This window comes from Panthera pardus, unplaced genomic scaffold, assembly GCF_024362965.1.
Source record: "Panthera pardus isolate Hobbes unplaced genomic scaffold, ASM2436296v1 HiC_scaffold_25, whole genome shotgun sequence".
Taxonomy (NCBI): Eukaryota; Metazoa; Chordata; class Mammalia; order Carnivora; family Felidae; genus Panthera; species Panthera pardus.
Window position 1 is genome coordinate 69,121,134 of NW_026526821.1, and position 19,970 is coordinate 69,141,103.

Below are 19,970 nucleotides of genomic sequence, written 5' to 3' on the forward strand. Positions count from 1 at the left end.
GCTTCCCATTCAGATTTTTTTTTCCTTTAAATAAATCATTATTGGGGTGCCTGGGTGGCTCAGTTGGTCAAGCCTCCAACTTCAGCTCAGGTCTTGAGCTCCCAGTTGGTGAGTTCAAATCCTGCACTGGGCTCACTGCTGTTAGCACAGAGCCCACTTCCTATTCTCTGTCTCCCTCTCTCTCTGCTCCTCTCCTGCTCATGCTCTGTCACTCTCTCAAAAAGAAATACATCATTATTCACCTTCTTATAGTTGCTCTTATTTTTGAATTTTGTATACTTTTTTTCCCACTAAGAAAGAAGACTATCAAAAATAAGTTTATTCTCTTTCTTTCTTTCTTTCTTTCTTTCTTTCTTTCTTCTTCCCCACTCCTCTCTGTGTCTCTTTCTCTCCTCCCTCTCTCCCTTCCTAATAAAATTATCAAAGGTTCAGATGCACTTCCAGTTCTTAATAGAATAAAAGGGAATATTAATTAAAACAGATTTTAATAACCCAAAGTAAGAGAAAGCACTTTTTGAATCTCATCTATCTTTCCACTGGCTCTTTCACCTCCTCCCATGCTTGCACACTGCTTAGCATGTATGATCACAGGTCCAATCATAGAGATGGCTCCTCGCTCTAATTTCCATTCTTTAGTGGAGTCCAGCCCTCAAGCCAGGAGGGAGAGATTGGTATGAGAATTCTTTCTTCAAAGAACAGAAGACACAGTTGGCCTCTGGTAACTCCCTGGCCCATGCTAACAATTTCCAGTGAAAAACTTTCCTAGAAACCGACTGCTAATGGTATCATTCTTAATATCTACTCACTCACTCATTCAGAGGTACCATTCCCCTCCTAGGATCAAGTGATTATTTAAAAATGGACTACAAGGCAATGACATGCAGAGCTCATCCAGCCACCTCTGCTAGAATGTATGGAGGTGTGTAACAGTGGAAGCATACCCAGTATTTTGAATTTTTTACAGCACCAAGTATTTTGATCATATGCCCTATGACTGGACTGTGGGCCCAGCTACAGGCTTAAGGCAACGAAGTCCTTTTGATGGGAATCTATAAAACTTAATGAGAATGCGGTGCTCTGAGCATCAAAGCTGGTGGCTGCCTCAGAAAGCCTTCAAGGGTCTGGGCAGAGAAAGATTCTTCTTACATTTGCCCTGTTTCTTAAGAGTCTGATTCTGGATGCTTTGCCCATCTTTCCTTAAGGGGGGAAAATAAATAAATTTTGAAAAAAATTAGCAAGCAGGGAGGAATCTCTTTCAACCTACAAGGTTTTCTTATATTTCAGAAGTATTTTGTTTGTTGTTTTGTTTTGTTTTGTTTCTGATCAGGGAGTGATGGTGTTGGGAAATTCTAATCTTTCTTATCTTTTGAGGATAATTAAATCACTCCAAGTGATATGTTAGAACCCCTTTGGCTAGAAAACTTCTGAGGATAAGATTTTAAGATAGCTTTATATTCAAAATATTTATCTTTCATTCAGATAAAAATGACCATAGCAAGGGGTTTTGCTCTTACATAAGTCTAATTGTAGGAAGGGACCTTAAAATATGCAAAGCTTAACGAAAAACCTGGTGCTCACAGAGGTTGAGTAAAATGTACTAGGTTTCCCTTCACACACACTGGTCAACTTTTAGAGACGTACAGCCTGAGTGATGAAAAGCTGCATCCTGGGAACCCAGTTTTCTTCCTTCCTTCCTGCTTCCCCTCACTTTTGTCCCCCGCTCCTTTTAACTTTAATCTGAAGAATAATTACTGGCTTGATGTGCTGTGTTTTGGTAGAAATACATAGATCTTTCTTGTGTTCATATTTTTTAATTGTTTTCTTCTTCAAAGCTCAAGTCATCTTGATTCTACCTCTGCAGAACGTCTGGACAGTTTCCTAATCCCAATTCTTCCCTTGCTCCTAGATCAACCCTTAACATCACTCTCTTGATGTGCTGTACATTTTTTACCTGGAGGAATGGGGTCTTTTGATCCTTCAGTCCTACTGGATTCTGGCCCAACAGAGAGAGACCTTTCGAGAAGCCTCCCTGGTAGGCGGTAACAAACAGCAGCCTTTGTTAAAGTCCTTGCATTATCTGCATCTGTATCACTCTAAACTGTTTTTTTAAAAATGCAAGCTCACAGCTAAACCAGAAGCTGTGGTCACAGGGATCTGCAGTTTAATAAACTCTCAAGTGATTCTGACAGAACTTTCAACCACTGTAGCAGTCATACCTCTCATAATTTTCTCCATGTTCAACATCATCTCTTCCAATTTTTATCCAGCATCATTGTTTGCCTCTCTTCCATGCATCCTTGCCCTAGCCACACTGACCCCTGACTTCCCTCAAACATGGTATGCAGGGCCCCTGGGTGGCTCAGTCGGTTGAGGCTCCGACTTCAGCTCAGGTCATGATCTCATGATTCATGAGTTTGAGCCCCACAACGGGCTCACTGCTGTCAGTGTAGACCGTGCTTCAGATCCTCTATCCCCCCTTCTCTCTGCCCCTCCCTCTCCTCCGCTGACACTCTCCCTCCCTCTCTCTCTCTCTCAAAAATAAATTTAAAAAAATTAATAAAAACAAAATAAAACAAAACAAAACACGGTATGTGTTCTTTTTATAACTGTGGCCTTTCTCCAACTTGTCCTCTGTATCAACTTGCATCTTGCATCCTATTCACTTGGAGATACATTGCTTTCCTTTCAAGGCCAAATTCAAATATTATCTCCATGAGAAACCTTTTTTCTTGCCATTTCTCATCCACTTTTCAAACACTGTTAACTTAGAATGTAGCACAAACCTTTGTTACAGAACTTACCTCACTTGAGTGTAACTACAATGAATCCACTCAAGGGTTATGGAGCAACAATCATGCTCCAGGTTCTAGCACCAAAGACATAAAAATCACAGTTCCTGCTGCCAAGAAACTCACCCCCCAGCTTTTTTTCAGTCAGAATCTTCATCTGAACCACAGAACAAAATAACTGTTTTCTGAATTCTCTCAAGGATGATGCATAACTAGCACTATTATACACAATAAATGTTTTAGGGCATCAAGGCTTAATGTTCTTGAGAAACACTAGGTGATCAAACACTGGTCAATTATAGTAGCAATAGGTGCTATGACAGAGATAAACCCAGGGGGAAAAGGAGAGAAGGAGAATAAAACTTATGATATCATATATATATATATATATATATATATACATATATATGTATATATATATATATATACACACATATATATGTATATATATATATATATACATATATATGTATATATGTATATAACATTGTATTATAATGTTATAATATATTATAATAATACTTATAATAATAATTATGTGTTTGCTTCTCTGGTCCCATGTTTTACTCTTTTTCTATCCTCACTTAGTATCTAGCACAGGTTCATTTTATGATGGTCTTTTAATACCTATTTTTAATGAAAAGCACTGGAATTCATCTTTATGGCTATGTGCTTTCAGAATCTAGCCAAGGCAATGCAAATCATATTTATAAACCCAGCATCTACTCAGTGTTTGGGACACAGTTGGCACTCAGTGAGAACTTGATGAGTAAATGAACAAATTTGGAAGAGTTGTTACTCAAGGATCATAAGTACTACTTAAAGAAAAACTCATATGAATGTAAAAATCTGTCCTATTGGGGCACCTGGGTGGCTCAGTTAGTTGAGCATCTGAAGCTTGATTTCGGCTCAGGTCATGATCTCACGGTTTGTTGGTTGGAGCCTCAGGTTGGGCTTTGCACTGACAGCAGAGCCTGCTTTGAAATCTCTGTCTCCCTTTCTCTCTGTGCCTTCCCCCCTCCCTCTCAAAAATAAACATTAAAATTTTTTTAAAATCTGTCCTATTACCTAAACTACATTTCTGGGTTTCTCACTTCAAATTTAATTGCTTCGTGTGTTATGTGTGTTTCAAAGACAAAAAAATAACAAGTTTGTTAAACATGCAAGTAAAGTTACATGAAGTGAAAAAAGGCTGCATTTCCGTGGGTGGAAGTTGGGGGTAGGGGTAAGTGGTGATATTTTCACTGTTCTTTTATATCTAATAAAGGCAAAGAAATTTACTTTGAATATATTTTCAAGAACAAATGGCTCCCAATTGTAAATTGGGTTTAGGAGAAAATAGTAGGGAAATATGCAAAATGCCATAAAATTTTGGTGTCCTAAAGAAATTTTCAGGGGGTCTGTGATACCTCCTTCTTCTATTAAAAAGTCTGCAGCCACCTTGTGGACAGAGCTGTCTTTTTATAAGTATCACATAAGTGGACCCTGACCAATCTTCTTGAGATTAATGGTTTCCCCATTTCTGTCAGTTAAAGGCATCTCCTCATTTAATGATCAGTTTAGAAAGGCGCCATACTGCTTAGCTGCCTCTAGGGGGCTCTTAATAAAATTCATGTTGCAGAAGTAGCGTTTCTCCAAATGGTTCTTTAATGCCTTGAATCCCTAACTGTCTAATTTATACCCAAGGAAGAGTTTACTTCTTTTAGGGCATACCCATTATATTACAAAGTTGTTAAAATGTAAATAAATACATAGAAATCTGTTTAAGTTAGCAAATTGTGGTAAGGTAAACTAATCCTATATAAACCATGGCTTAAAAAAGTAAAAAAGTATATATGGAATTCAGCATAAGAATATTGCCATGCAAAAAATGATAATTAACCCAAGTAAACCTTCACACAGTAATTTTCAGCATTCTGGCAAGGGAAAAAATTCTGCTATGAAAGCAGTACTCTAAAAATGAAATAAAGGTTAAGAGACCTAGTTTAAAATTGTTATTAAAACACGCAGGAAATTTACTTTAACGGTCATGGGCGTAGTGCCAACTATTGCAGAAGTAAAAGCTTATTGCTTAGATGGTAAGTATAACTCATCCCCAAGACTATATTCACCCCTAAATTTGGATTGTTGGGGGACTGGCCCTGTGTCCTGGTGGCTTATCTGCCTTCAGTGTAATTGGATGAGAAGATCCTGATGTACATCTCAGAAAAGAGAGCTGAGCCCATACAGCAGCTCCGTGGCGGGAACCGAGCCAGGGGGACAGGGCACTTTCAGATGCTGAGGCTCTGGCTGTGAGCCTCAGAGTCACTCCTGAGCTACTAGGTTGTACACTGTTTTATATTTTAACATCTCTAAAATCTACATCTGAGGTGTAGTCGAGATGCATCCTAGCCTAGGTGAATTGGCAGCGCTTAGTGATTTTAACATAATTGTGCATCTTACAGTCAACAGTGTCAATAAAATATGGCAGCTGAGGTGCTCTGACCTTTAATTTGCATAGGAAACCACCTGGGGATCTTATTAAACTGTAGATTCTGATTTAGTAGATCTGGGGAGGAGCATGAGGTTTTTCATCTAACAAGCACCCAGGTGATGTTGATGCTGCTGGTTCACAGGCCACACCTTAGGTAGTAAATCCCTAAGTGGGCTAACAGTGGTTGGTGAGCTTTATTTCCCTTTAAACTACCTAAAAACTATAGCTTTTAGTTGCATGCTACTGTTTAGAAAGGGTTCTACATAAATTCTATGTACTTTTATATAAATGTACTGATTAATACATAATCAGTCAAACAATTATTAAATAATAACTACAGGTAACGTTAGTGAAGGATTGATTTCAATCTTGGGTGACCATATCTTTTAGCCTGGGGACACTGGGGAAGAAAATGTTAATTTACTCTTTCAAACATTTAAATCTCCCCCATGAGGCTCTGCTTTGTGTACAGGTGGGGGATACAGCAATAGTTTTTGAAAAGTAATTTTAACTGAAACCTGATGATGATAATATCCTTAAAATGAAAAAAAAAGTATTTGAACTATAAACATTAAGTGACTATCCCCACTTAGTAAGATATCCATGTTTTTCTAAAAAATCTGAGTTTCTCAATTATCTTTACTAATTTCTGATGCATTGGAAGATGGATATTTTATAACTTACGAGAAATAAAGAGGAAAGCACACTGAGCTGAGAATCAATAAACAGGTTTTTCTCCTGAATTATTTTATGCATTAGTGATGTGGCCTCGATAATGTTAAAAAATAACTTGTGATCTCCAAGTTAATTCAATTTCTTTACAAAGCTGTTAGGATAGTTAAATGAAATACCCTTTAAAATGAGATAATGTGTGTCAAATCTCATAAACTCATCTGCAATCAGGAGAATCCTAGTACCTTGTAGGGTCTGGGGCAACATGAAAATAGGGGCTCCTTGTTCAAAAGTTATTAAGAATCTCAAGATGGCAACAGTAAGATTTTCAACCAAGACTATATGTCGGACCCTGGGTGACTACATAGGTCATGGGTCTGTCCATGAAGCATATATAGGTTGTATGTCCTATCTGCAATATAACTGTAGCTAATACTATTTTTGAAATATTACAGTATACCAGAAGCTATGCTAAGTGCTGCAATTGCATAGTTTCACTTAATTCTTTAGGGAGAAAAAAATTGAAGCACTGAAACATTAAATAATTTTTCTCAGATTATACAGCAACTGAGTTCAGGGAGAGTCAGGATTTGAACTCAGGTCTGTCTGATTCCAAAGCCATTCATCTTTTTTTTTTTTTTTTAACGTTTATTTATTTATTTTGAGAGAGAGAGAGAGAGAGAGAGAGAGCGAGCTGAAGCAGGGGAGTGGCAGAGAAAGAGGAAGAGAGAAAAATCCCAAAGGCCCCATGCTGCCAGCACAGAGCCCAATGTGGGGCTCAAACTCACAAACTGAGATCACGACCTGAACCAAAATCAAGACTTGGATGCTTAACCAACTGGGCCATGCAAGCACCCCCAAAGCCATTCATCTTAACTAATTTAATATAATACTAATCTATAACTGCTTACTGTTATCCTCATTTCATTTTATTTACAAACTTAAGCTCAGAAAAATATACATATTTGAAAGACAATTCACTTATTCAGACTTTGAGTAGATGACCTGCATCAACCTAATTATCTTATATTCTGGTACTTTGTACAGAGCTGCTATATAGCACAGTCATATAATATACGTGAAACGAAACCAATGTCTCTGTGCACAGAATAGTTACTCAATGAAGACAAAAATCTAATTTTCCTATTATTTAAAATCACATGCGTCTGAATGGTAGCAGACTTATTTTCATTTTAAAGTAATTAATTTATTCCAAATGTATGACAATTCTCTTGAAAAAGACTAATTACTGTGTACAGGAATATTTTTCTTCCAAACAGCACTTGATCCAAAGAAGTAAAGTATTAGATTATATCATTTCATAATATAAATTAATATGAAATCCAAAATATTCACTTTGTTTTGGATGGATTTCAGATTTTCAAAATATGTTTCAAACTTGGTAAAGTACAAACTTGCATTTATATGGAGGTTTTACTTTTCTTTTTCTTTCTAATGTGTTTTTCTAATCTTCTATGTCATTTTATCTTTTGTATTATTTTCCAATTCTGAGAGTAGAACAAATTAATTGTGCTTCAATCCCTTATAATAGCAAGCCCATTATAGAGCTGAGCAAAGAGAGGTGGAAGGGATAAAGTAGATTACTTTGTCACCTGCTCTCTGAAGCATTACTGATTTCCTCTGGCAGAATTAATCACAGCTTCTGCTGTATTTCTAGAGCACTTTTTCATACCTTACTTAAAGAATTAGTAATCACCTATTTCTTTGTTGGGCTTGCCTTTCAGATTCCTAAGTGCATTGTCATATTATTCTATGTGTCCCCAGGGTCTAGTACTGAGCCTGGCACATAGTGGGTATTGATTATTGTTGATTCATTGAATGGACACATGCAAGTGTTAATGTATAAGCAAATGGAACAATTTAAACAAGATACTCTAGTGGGTGCTGAAATTAGGAGGAAATGTTCAGTCTTAGACATTACTCATTACTGCTTTCTGCTTGGCCGGAAAATGCCATTGTCTATAAATTGTATCAAGTTCTCCAAATTAAAATGTCATTGAACCCCCGACCAAACCATGCTATGCTAGCTTGATATCTGAAAGCACTACAATCCATTATGCCAACTGCTGATACAGTTCCAGGCTATGGGAGCATCTGCCAAAAATGATGGGAAATAAAAGTCTGTGGGTCCCCTGGAAGGGAGGCTGCTATGTCCAAAAAGCTAAATTCCAGACAAGGACTCACCAGATGCTTTGTAAACTAAAGAGCTGAGTTCCACTTCCTTGGGGACTGAGCAGATGGGACTCCCTGAACCCAGTCTCGAAGAGTGTCGATGGCAAAATGCCTAGCTTCTGCCCCATTTGCTTATCTCTCTTGTCCCCAAGGCTACAACGTACAGAGGGAAACTGACTCTTAGCAATGGAGGAGGCCAATACTTCAGAGAAGTCTACAAAGTACTTACAAATGTGTTTTCTGTGTATCTCTGTTCATATGGTTGGCGACAAAGTACGGAAATTTATGACAAGCATTATTATTTACACCCTCAGAGAAGAAAGGTATGCAGGCTGCTAGAGGAAAGAAGAGGCTCACGAAGGTATCAATCATCTCAGTACCAGTTAAAACAGTGGGAGATATAATCCCACTGGAGGTTCATGTATAACTGGGCACCCAAGAAATTTTTCCTGCTCCTTCCCTTCCCCCTTTGACACACTCTTCTTCAACAACACAGCAATCTGGACTGCATTGTTGTGTTTTTTCTTTCCCCTCAAGGTACCTACAAAGTTCATTTTGTCTAATTTTACTTTAATAAAAATACTGAGAACAAGAAAAGAGAAGAGCGATTACATGATGAGTAGAGGAAGCAACATAGAACAGCAGTTAAAGTCAAGGATTCCACGGTCAGATTGTTCAGATCTTGGCTCTGCTGCTTAGTTACTGTTTTCTCCTGGGTCAGTTACCTAAGTTCTCCTGTCTCCATGTCCTCTGCCAGGTAGGGATAATACTTATGTGCAACTATTGTCATGCTCAGAGTGTTACCTTTGAACATTCAAAGCACTGAAAAAAAAAATGATAGTGCACCCCATTATGGAATTTAATAATACAAGAAGTACTGAATATAAAATACCCTAAATCCACATATATACACAGAAATTTTATTTTTCTTCCATGATTCTCTTGCTGCTTTGCTTGAAATACTAAATATCAAATTATTTCACACAGTTTCATTTATTTTTTTTAAAGTAAATTACTTTTGCTTGGTTGCTGATGCTCCCAGCACAAGCCTATTGGGTAACTCACCAAATGTTGTAGATACAATATGACAAGTAAAGAATGATTAACACCTTATTATTACTGCTTTGGAATATATCAACTACCTTATCCTTTCAGTCATAGCTCTGACTTTTAATGTCCCTATGTAGAGTGCCTAGTCCAACCCTAGACACAATTAGGTACCACAGAGTTTGTATCACTGGAATTTATTTGGATGGTCTCATCCAGGCAATGCAATCTAACCAGCGAAAGAACTCAACTTACAGATGGAGTATCAGGGCCACGTCCAACCCTACCAGAGGCATGTGTTCTGCTGAGATCTCAAGATCTCAAGAGTCCTCATTGGCATAATGGGGATATTATTATTATTATTATTATCACTATTACTATTACCTCACATGGGTGCTTGGAAAGACATCATTAAAAGGAACAAGGGATTTTCTGACTTAAAGAAAGTTGTGGTCTGCTGTCCTGCAAATGAAATGAGGCCATGGTAATTGACCTGTTTGCATTTTAGTGCTGACACTTTGTTACAGCAGAAGAGTTAAAAACATTTCAGTATTTCCAATATCTGGAAGAAATTAGGCAGGGCATGTAATAAATCAGGTTTATGGCACGTAAGATTTTGTCAAATTCTTTGACATTCCCAAAATTCTATCTCATTTTCTTGTAAATTGCCATCTTCTGCTGTCTAAATCTGATGGAGAAAACTTGTTTTCTTTCTAGACAAGAACGTCTGACCAGAACCCTGCAGGCCAATCTGCCTCCTTTCCTGTTGGACTAAACCAAGCTCTCTTGTGAGTCACTAAGCCAAGACACTGCCTCTAGAAAGTCAGCCCCCAGCAAATTGGTGAGTCCTAGTGTTAGGAATAGGAATCCCTCTCTATTTTTTTTTTGCAGTCAATTATTTTGAGATCATTAGCAAAACCTAATTTTAAGTAATTAGTTCAAATGAGGACATTTTACCAAATATAATTAAGGTGGTATTATCCCCAGTTATATAATAATACAGTGAGTAAAATATATTCAGATCTGAATGGAAAATGTCTAGGAAGAAGTGATAAGGGGATGCAAAACGCAGTTCCCTTCCTGAGAGAGTGAATGAGGCATGGGGAGAGGGCAGTGTAAACCGTAAAATGCTACCTACCAAGGCACAGACTGTGACAGCACAGCAAGAGAGCAAAGGCAGAACATAGGTAACAGGTATCAGGACCTGGGAGGAAATGAAAACCTGGGGAGAAATGTGTTGAAATCATGACTTTGGAGCTCATATGAATAGGTCCTCCCAACTAAAGACGTCCTTCCTCTTCCCAAGTTGCATGATTTGCAGACACGAGTGAAGACCTCTTTACTCTCCACATTCCTGCTAGGTCAAATTTCTACAAGAGGTCACAAAGCCTTCTCTTTCAAACTTGTTAAGATAACTTAATAGCAAATTCTGCCATGGATCTTTGTTCTTACATGTAACTGACAGGCACTCCATTCTTCCCTGAGCAAAGAGGGAACTAAGAACAGAAGGACACCTGAGGACACACATTTGATGAGCTACTTCTACCACAAGGGTTTAAATTCAGAAACTTTCACAACTGTCTAAACGTCTCTGTTGTCCAAAAGCAAGAAAGGTAGGAAATAAGAGGTATTTACACAAAGGATACATAGTACCATCTTTCCCAGTGCTGACGCTGGCACCCATAGGAATTTCAGGGCTGGCACTGTGAAACGGCAGAGAGGACCATGCTGATTATGTGGAGGAATCCAACTATTTTTTTAACAGGGTGGGGGGGGGATGCTTACATAAGAGGCTATTTTTCTGAATCTCATCCACCACATAACATCTTCCAAATTTTTAGCGCTAAAAGCTTCTCAGTGTAATTAAAGGCTGAGCTGATCTAATTAGTTTGATGAAACTTTCAGTAGGGATTTAATTCCCCCTAGCACTTCTCCAATTTTTTTTTTCTAGAATCCTTCTTTAGGCTTATCCCAAGTCACTTAGTGTGACATTCTAAATTGTCTCGCATAGGTAGCATCTCCACTCAAACTGATTGGAAAACTTCCAGCAGGTACATATGGCTAAAAACAAACTTCATAATAAAAGATTCTAAGTTGTTTTATTGAAGACAATTCTATCTTTCCTCCCTCTTCACTTTCATTTCCCTACCAACAAACTCTGTTAAATAATCTTCACTGCAGGAGGGAAATAGGTGTTTCAAAGCATTTTTGAGGTACAAAGAGACTAAGAAATGCATAATAGCAGGGGTAGATTCCCAGGGCAAGATTAATGAGGGAGTGGCATGATCCTTCCTTGTAAGTCATTTACTACAGAAGCCTTCATGGTCAAAACATTGGGATAGAAACAAGGATTAGTGAGATTTTCATCTATCTTTGAAGATTAAAAAAAATTCTCTAATGAGCACCTTAGGAATCAACTGGGATATGTTTATACAGAAAAATAGTTTTCCAAGTAGTTTTAATGTGAATGGACAGGACTGTAGGTGTCTTCAGATAGACTGCAAGAATCCCACTCTGATGCTGTGATTTACCTTTCTGTAGGCTCCTCCAATTTCCTCTCCTATTGTAGCAATCACTCAAATATGGCTTGCTAGAAAAATTAAATTTAACTTAAAGTGATCACCAATTCTTTTTTTTTTTTTTATTTTTTAAACGTTTATTTATTTTTGAGACAGAGAGAGACAGAGCATGAACGGGGAGGGTCAGAGAGAGAGAGGGAGACACAGAATCTGAAGCAGGCTCCAGGCTCTCAGCTGTCAGCACAGAGCCCAATGGCGGGGCTTGAACTCACAGACCCGCGAGATCATGACCTGGGCCGAAGCTGGATGGTTAACCGACTGAGCCACCCAGGTGCCCCAAGTGAGCACCAATTCTTAAGCAACATATAATTCAGCTTTACTCAGTGTTATAAAAAATGCAAAAGATATAAACAAATGTTTCTGCCAAAGCACAGTTAGCATTGCTCTTGTAAGTCAGATTACAAAAGCATATTTTTAAAGACCTATCACCCTCTAGGAATCCCATAGATGTGGGCTATATAATGGTATATATTACTTACAATTTTGTACTTTATTCTCAAATTTATATCCCTGAAAGTAATTTTCACTGAGCTCAAACATTTCTTTAAAGACATTTTATTTACTTATGATGAAAATTTAAATATTTTTTAAAAATACTTTGATTGTCTTATTATAAATTCCTGGCCATTCAAGGTTTCTCCCTCTCTCTCTCTCAACAAACTAAGGTTTAGGTTTTGCAAATTATGTTAAGCTAATTTTACTTCAGTTGAAAATTTGATTGTCACTAAAGTATAACAACACTTTTCTTACTGAGGCTTGGTTGTCTTACATGCAAGCTTAGTCTCATTTCAAATGCCATACAGGGAAAGCCCTAACTGCTTTGAATGAACATTAGATTATGGGTTTGTTTCATCATGTTGAGTAATGTCTTTTTTTTTTTTTTTCCACTTTAAAGAGCGAAGGTGTGAATTAGTGAGGATGGCAGGCCATCTTTTTGTCTGAGATCACTGTTTGCAATAAAACAGAGACAGCCATTCAGATATTCTCTTTTATCTGACAGTACTTTGTGTTTCTACTCCTGTTACCCCTTCATTGCTCTTGGGTAGGTCAGGTGACTACTCTAGGTCTGTTTCTCATTCCAAAAATAAAAAGACTGGACTTGGAGAATGATTTCCAGGATCTTTCTTATTCTAACCCTCCAAAATTTCTTCTATGACTTCAGACATGGTGTTACTAGTATATGCCCCAGGATTAGTCATCTTCAAAGGGTTGCACAACAGATTGAAAAAAGAATTTTATGCGCCACATGCTCCAGGGCAGAATGCTTATGGAAACTTAAGGAAGGTTTACATGGGCTTACTGTTATCACATGTGGTGAGAATGAACATGGGCAGTTTCTCTCTTTTTAGTAACTCTACAAAGTTCATTTACCTGAAATGAGGTGATTTAACTCCAAATCTATGACAATTGGTCACAATTTCATCTCAGAAGTAGGAAGAGCAGGGCATTCTAAATAGTAATTCAGACATGGATGGAAAACTATGACCCATCCAAAAGCCCTCCAAGTAAAGTATGTTGTCATTACAGGCTGATTAATGCCTATACCCTTCTACCCTCTAGTATCTCTAGTATGTCAGGAGGAAATGAAGGAAAGAGATAACATATCAAAAACAAAACAAAAACAAAAACAAACTGGCAGCACTTGCTCCATACACATCCCCCAGGTTGTGGAAGTGAGAGACATGGGAGGTACCCAATCAATAAGGAGGAATGATATCAATCCAAAACCTGTAGAGATAATGACATGAGTGAACCTGCATTGCATGGACTCAGGAGGGGCTAATTAAATGTCATATGGAAGACTACTTGGCTTATTTTTGCTATCGTGATTTTTTGTGATTGAAAAACCAATTAAAAATAGATGAGTTCTAAAGTGTATCTACTACTCATTAACATTTAAACATTACAGACATTAATCTGAAGTACAGTTTAATCTGAAACTATAATTTCAGATCACAGCAATCCATTGCAGCTTCCTACACTCAGAAAGTTGTCCTGCCACGCTGAACTGGTCAGAAGACAACGAGGCTCAGCTAAACCTGAGTGTTCACTACAGAAAACCCTCACGTTTTTTTACCTGAATACCCCACAAGAGCTCTTTAGCTACATTCAAGCTTAGATCCCCTTAGATCTCCTTTCCTTTTTCTAGTCCACAGCAGGACTGACTTTTCCATAGATAAAGCAGAGCCTATGGACTGACTCTAGGTTGGCCTGTTCATAGTAACAGTGAGGAAATGGGGTGGGTGGGGGTGTGCTTCTGTGCACCCCTTTCACAGTCCTCTTAACCATAAAGGGATTTGAGGCATCTTATCATGAAATGTAGTTATTATTTTTTTTACCATGTTTCTCCCCAGTCTGGAACATATTCTCCATTCCCTGTCTATACCAAACAGTCATCCATCAAGACTCTCACATTCTTACTCTTTTGTGTATCTTCCTTGTCTACTAGATCTCTTAATTATTTCATTCTCTTGGACTCCAAAGGGCATAACTCTGCCGCACAATTTAGTCCCTCATCACAGTCTATTATATAATTTACAAAAGCTGTTTCTGTTTGTAGAGACTCAAGGGTTTGCACAGTCTCCTATGGCAGGGACCCCAACAGACATTTCTTTTGGGACACACCGTATTAGGTGTTAAGAACACAACAGAGTCTGAAATCAGATTTCTTTGATTAAGCTCTAGGCTTTAATACTTGTTAGCTGTGAGACTTGCTCAAGAAACTTACCTGCTCCAAAACCTGATACCTTCTCTGAAAATGCAGATAATAAAATTACTACTTGTACTGTGGAAATCCCTGTGAAAACTCTTAGGAGAGCAGCAAACACAAAATAAGAGTTCAGAATATGCCAGTACTATTATTAATAATGAAAATAATAATTATTTTATTATGCCCACAGAATTTAGCAAAGTCCTGGGTCATGCTACATATTTATTAAGGGTAAAAGTTATTCTCTGGGAGGAAATCAATCCCTCTCACCACAAAGTATGGTTAAATTCAACTTTTCAGAAAACTGCACCTCCTTATATTTGTTAAGACTAGCATTTTCAAATCCCTCTTAAGATTCTTCTATATACATCCACATACTGGGCAAACCAGTATATATTCATAAATGGAAGAGAGGCAAGGATAACTTAAGCAGTGGCCGTTTTTCACTGATGTTTATCTGAATCGAGTTTATATGATTAGAATATTTTCCTTAGAATAAACCAAAGTATATAACTGCTTAGAAATAGCACCCATGGCAAATCATTCATAAATTCAAAGTTATTCAACTTTACATTTGGAGCTCTATACCATTAAACTGCAGCCATAAAATGCAACAGAAGTCTCTGATTCTAGCAGCCAAAAGAAACTGGGTTGTATCTGATTGAAAACAGGCAGCTTGTATGGAAAAAATATTAATATAAGTTGAAATTCAAAGACTTCCCGATCTTTCTCTCCCTGTACCCCGCCAAGTTCCAATTCTATCAAGAGTTATAATAGATAAGGGCAGCTGAGAATGAGGGATGAAATTACTGATATCTTTTAGTCTGATAGTTTGGCTCAGGTAAATATCAAGTATGCTTATCAGATAACAAATGAAATAGCTTTACTTCTTTAGAACACATTTAAAACATAAGAACAAAATCATCTCATCATACAGACTCATTTGTTTTTGTTTTATGCAGCCTCTCTTGTAGCTGAATTTTTAATTTTTTTCCAAGTCACCACTGTATAAATAACACATAGACATTTAAGTAAAAATGAGCAAGGCATTTAACTTCACTCTAGACCCAATATTTTTTTGTGCTTGGCTTCCTTGTATAGCTAATACACAACTACCCATGCAGATCTTAATTGTGACTTACAGACTACTAAAGAAGAGGAACTTAATTCCTTCATAATGTTCTCTGAGCTGCCTCCCTCCCCCAGTCCTACATAAACAACAGTAGAATACTGAATTTAAGGTTGTGCCATTTGACTCCTCAAACACTGGGTCTTCAGCAAAGGTGCTTTCAGTCCGGATCTGAAATGATGGCATCATGGATTAGAAATGATTCCAGTGACAATGATATTTACCTCTTTGAGACAGCCCATAAAGTTGTTACTGACTGGTGACCCTGGAAGGTCTGCTGTGCTGGGACTGCCTCCAACATAGAAAAAGTCATCAGACCCCAGCATGGTATAATCTTCTTGCGTGTAGCCCGTTGTGGTAAGAATCCCATCCACTGATATTGTCACCTAGATAACAAAGCACAGGGAAAGGACACGCTATACTCAGACCTAGATACTGTAATCCTGGGATATGCCTGTTTTGTGTTTTGTTTTGTTTTATTTTTTTCATTTTGTTTTTGCTTTTTTTTTTTTTTCTGTTTGTTTGGTTTTTATTTTCAGACCTATGGCGGAACCCATTTTCATGTCTGTTTGAAGTTTATTCTTGGATTCTATTCAACTAGCCCTAAGAGATCTAAACTAGTTAGAGAGTTAACTGATTATTGGACTAGTGTCAGCATCATCCCTACTGCAACTCAAAAGTTATTTAGCAGACACAAAAATGGTGTTAGTAAAATGCTTCCTAGGTTAGTTTTGCTGGTGTACATATTAGTAAAGTTTAGTCGTCTGTTATTCACTAATCACAACGTGCACCTTGTTAACATAAAAGGCGCAAGCTATTTCCAGCAACGTCACTATTTGCACTATTGAGCAGCAGTTGTTCAGCATGCAAGTGCCTAAATCCATGCCAAAGGGGAGGAAAGGCAAAACAACCAGTGGAAGCAGCACACGCTGATGTGCACATGCAGGAGGGACAGTACAGTTCAGAAAGGAAAGGAAAGAAAACAGGGAGAACCAAAGGAAAAAAAAACAAAAACAAAAAAAACAACTGCTTTGTGATGACGTAAAGATGAGTGGGTGTGGCATCTCCAACATTCCTGCCATGCATCATGAATGGTTAGAGACTGGCTGAGCTTGCGGTCACTCGGGCCAGCCACCATTTTGTCTTATCCCGTGTTAACCACAGCTGGATGCAAAACGTTCGAAACGTTAACGATGCCCCTACAGGTGAGTTGGAAAACAGAAGTTGACAGGAACAGGTAAAAAATAAGAAGGTCAACAACAGATGAAAAGAAGGAGGTCAAAGTAAGCAGAAGAGTACCAACCGCAGTTCCTCTTTTGTTAATGATGTCTACAGTTAAAAGAAAGAAAGAAAACACACGGCAAACCCAAAATAAGAAACAATTAGAATGATATCTACCGAACAATGTAGTTTGTTTACCATAGCGTGTCCAATGCCTGAGTGCTTTGTGGAGAAGGGGGGAGAAAGGAAATTAAAAACTGTGAACAGAATAACGATCGTTACTTAAAAAATATGATGGTCTCTACCATGTTAGTACATTTTTTGATTCAGGTAACGGTTAGTAGAATGAAACATTCCATGAATGACATGTTAGTTATTAAGCATGTTAGTAACATAGAAAAAGGGCAAAAAAATTTTACAAGAAAAAAGCAGACTAACAAATAGGCCTCCCACAGAGGTAATATTTTTCCTGCCAGCATTGTTCGTAACTTGCTACTAGATAGAAACAGACACATGGCAACGTTCCCTTTGTCTCCCTGAGTACATCTGAAGGTCATTTAAAAAGTCTAAAAGGGATTCAAAGGCCTAAAGCTCATCAGCTGACCACTGCCGCCTTATGCCCATAAGTGATCCCTCCCCCACCCTGGCCCACCCAGCCCCAGCAAATTCATAGGAATCGGTTGGCATTGCCCTGCTACTCAATTTTACAGCATACAAGGACTCCTCCTCAACTCCAAAACTTCCTTCGGTCATATTGATGGACTTTAGGGTCACAGTTTACTGCAATGAAACAAAGCAAAGATCCTGACACATAGAATGAGTAGAATGGATTTGTTTTTAATCTGTCCTGCCACACATGCACCCCAGCTGTATAACCAGTTTCCTTTGAGCTACCAATTCACAGTTTGGTTTGTAACCTGAGCAAAGGCAAATCTAGAAAGTGGGCTCCTCAAGCCCCACCCTTCCTTCTGCGCTTCTCTCAAATGAGCCTCCGGTCTCTTGGTGAGAATCTGAGAGAAAAAATAAAAAAAAGGAAAACCAAAGAGACAGACTTATAGGAAATCTTTGGTCTATAGCTGCACTGAGGGTGGGCGACTAACTCCCAGGGCAGGTGTGAAGCATGCAGGGCCCCTCCCATGCCAAGAAGGCCTCTGAAAGGTCTTTGAGGGTCTCAAGAATCCTTCAGTTTTACTTGTCTGCCTTAGCTAAACTAAGTCTGCCCTCCTAAAATGCCTTTTTTTTTTTTTTTTTTTTTTTCCTCTCTAGTTTGGATAGTTTAAGCCTTTCAGAAGCGGGAAAGAAAATGTTAGATGGTTAACAGCTCAGAAAGAGAGGGCTGTTTTAGTAAAGGAAAACCAGAGACAATCCGGTCATTCTCCAACTGTTCAGAGAAACAACAAATATGTTAAGGATATTAGTTTGAGATCAGCACGTACTGCAGAAAAATTAGTCACTGTCAACACTTAACAAAATGACACATTGTAATATAAAATTTCAAATAATAACCCAAACTTATAATGTTCAATATAAAAGGACAATCTATTTACTTTCATCTGTGTATACAGATAGATATACTGTAATAAGATGCCTCAGTTAAAAACATACAGTATATGTGGACCCACAGATTTACTAAAGAATTGATATTTTACTAGTATATAGACTCTTGAAAGAATTTTTTTTTTTTTTAAATACAACCAAACAGAAATGGGCACCTAGAAGATGAAATGGTCTCTCCCGAGCCATTTGGGATTTAAAGTACCTGTGCTAAAAAAATTAAAAAAAAAATACCTTCATAAACAGAATCTTCAGGAGATGTATAGGCCCCCAAAGGCATTTTTCCCCTTGAGGGGCTTTTCATGTCCCCATGTCAGAGGTGGAGGTGGGGAGGGAGTAGGGATTGATACAATCCCAAATCACAAACACACTATTTTTTTTTTTTTACTACAAAAAAGGAACTGTGATTTAATGACCCCAATGTGCATGCTTCCAAATGATCACCATGAAAACTATAATTTAAAATCAAACAAAAAAAATTAAAAAAACCAACAAAATCACACACATCACAGGAAGGGCAGGTCGCAGGGATATCCTTGCAGCGATCTGGGCAATTGTCTCATGTCGCTGTATTAAAATAGCCTTTGGGCCCCCAGAACTTTCTAGATATGCCCCTGCTCAAGTATGGCAGGAAGATTCATCTCAGAAGAAGAAAAAGCTAATTTGTAAGCGACTCTGAGGAGCCCTGCATCATGTTGTTAGGATTTTCAAGTACCACACACACAGCTGTATAGTGAGAAACAAAGCCAGTAACTCTCTTATCCACTGCGCTGTTACCTGACGCAGATTCCTGGTGACTTTCACATCATGCCAGGCATTATCATTAAACTTTCCATTCACGGGCTCCACTAGTGCTTCAAAGGCCCCTGATCCCAAATTAATGACCAGAGAAACAGCTCCATTTTTCAGGGCAAGATTGACATAATCAGCCGATTTCCCGGTGTGAAGCATCAGTCCATTCCTCTGAAGAGTTTTAAAGGACAGAGTTATTTCATCGCTGCTGCTTTGGATGGGGTTTTGAGACAAGTCGTAGCAGAAGTATTCAGATCCCTTGAAAGTGGCAATATATTCTTCTTTTCCTAGAGGAAAACAAATATACACATGCATAAGTAAAGAAATATACTATGTAAATCAGCAGACCTTAACACAAACAAAATCAATCAGCCCCCAAATTAACTCTATCTAATTAACATTCATGACAAGAGCCCTGTCAAACAGAGTCAAATGGTACTGTAGGTGGCAGTATATTTTTAATAAGCCTCTTAAGCTATTGGGCCATCAACTGGAATAGCTAAAGCTGACATTCTTGAAAATTCAATTAATTTTTAAGTATCACTGCAAGAGCTCTGATCAGAGAAAGTAGCTCTGTGATATCTTCAGGGCATGAATCAGGTACCATAAATGCATATTGGATGGTTCTACTCTGCTGGCAACAATGGGTTCCAATGTGTTTGCAACATTCTCGCCATCCAACTGCGGCGTTATTTTAATTTTCAGTGAGACATTTATATTCAAAGATCTTCTCAGTGAAGAGCCAAATATTTTCATCCCTGAGGAACCATGACAAATTATCTGGTAAGGGGAGAGCAAAGAAAAAAATAGA

General features: G+C 38.0%; 1 protein-coding gene across 21 annotated transcripts in view; it reads right to left on the reverse strand.

Moving 5' to 3' along the window:
- NRXN1 (neurexin 1) overlaps positions 1-19,970 on the reverse strand; it is a 1,129,526-nt gene that overhangs the window by 685,106 nt on the left and 424,450 nt on the right. For 12 of the 21 annotated variants that reach the window (XM_053890675.1, XM_053890679.1, XM_053890684.1 and 9 more), the window contains 3 exons: positions 19,145-19,446; positions 16,991-17,035; positions 15,817-15,978 (listed from right to left, as the gene is read on the reverse strand). In XM_053890675.1, the coding sequence (XP_053746650.1) occupies positions 15,817-15,978; positions 16,991-17,035; positions 19,145-19,446 (509 nt within the window). The remainder of the gene's footprint in view (positions 1-15,816; positions 15,979-16,990; positions 17,036-19,144; positions 19,447-19,970) is intronic. The other 9 variants (XM_053890680.1, XM_019419269.2, XM_019419519.2 and 6 more) reach the window with 2 other exon arrangements.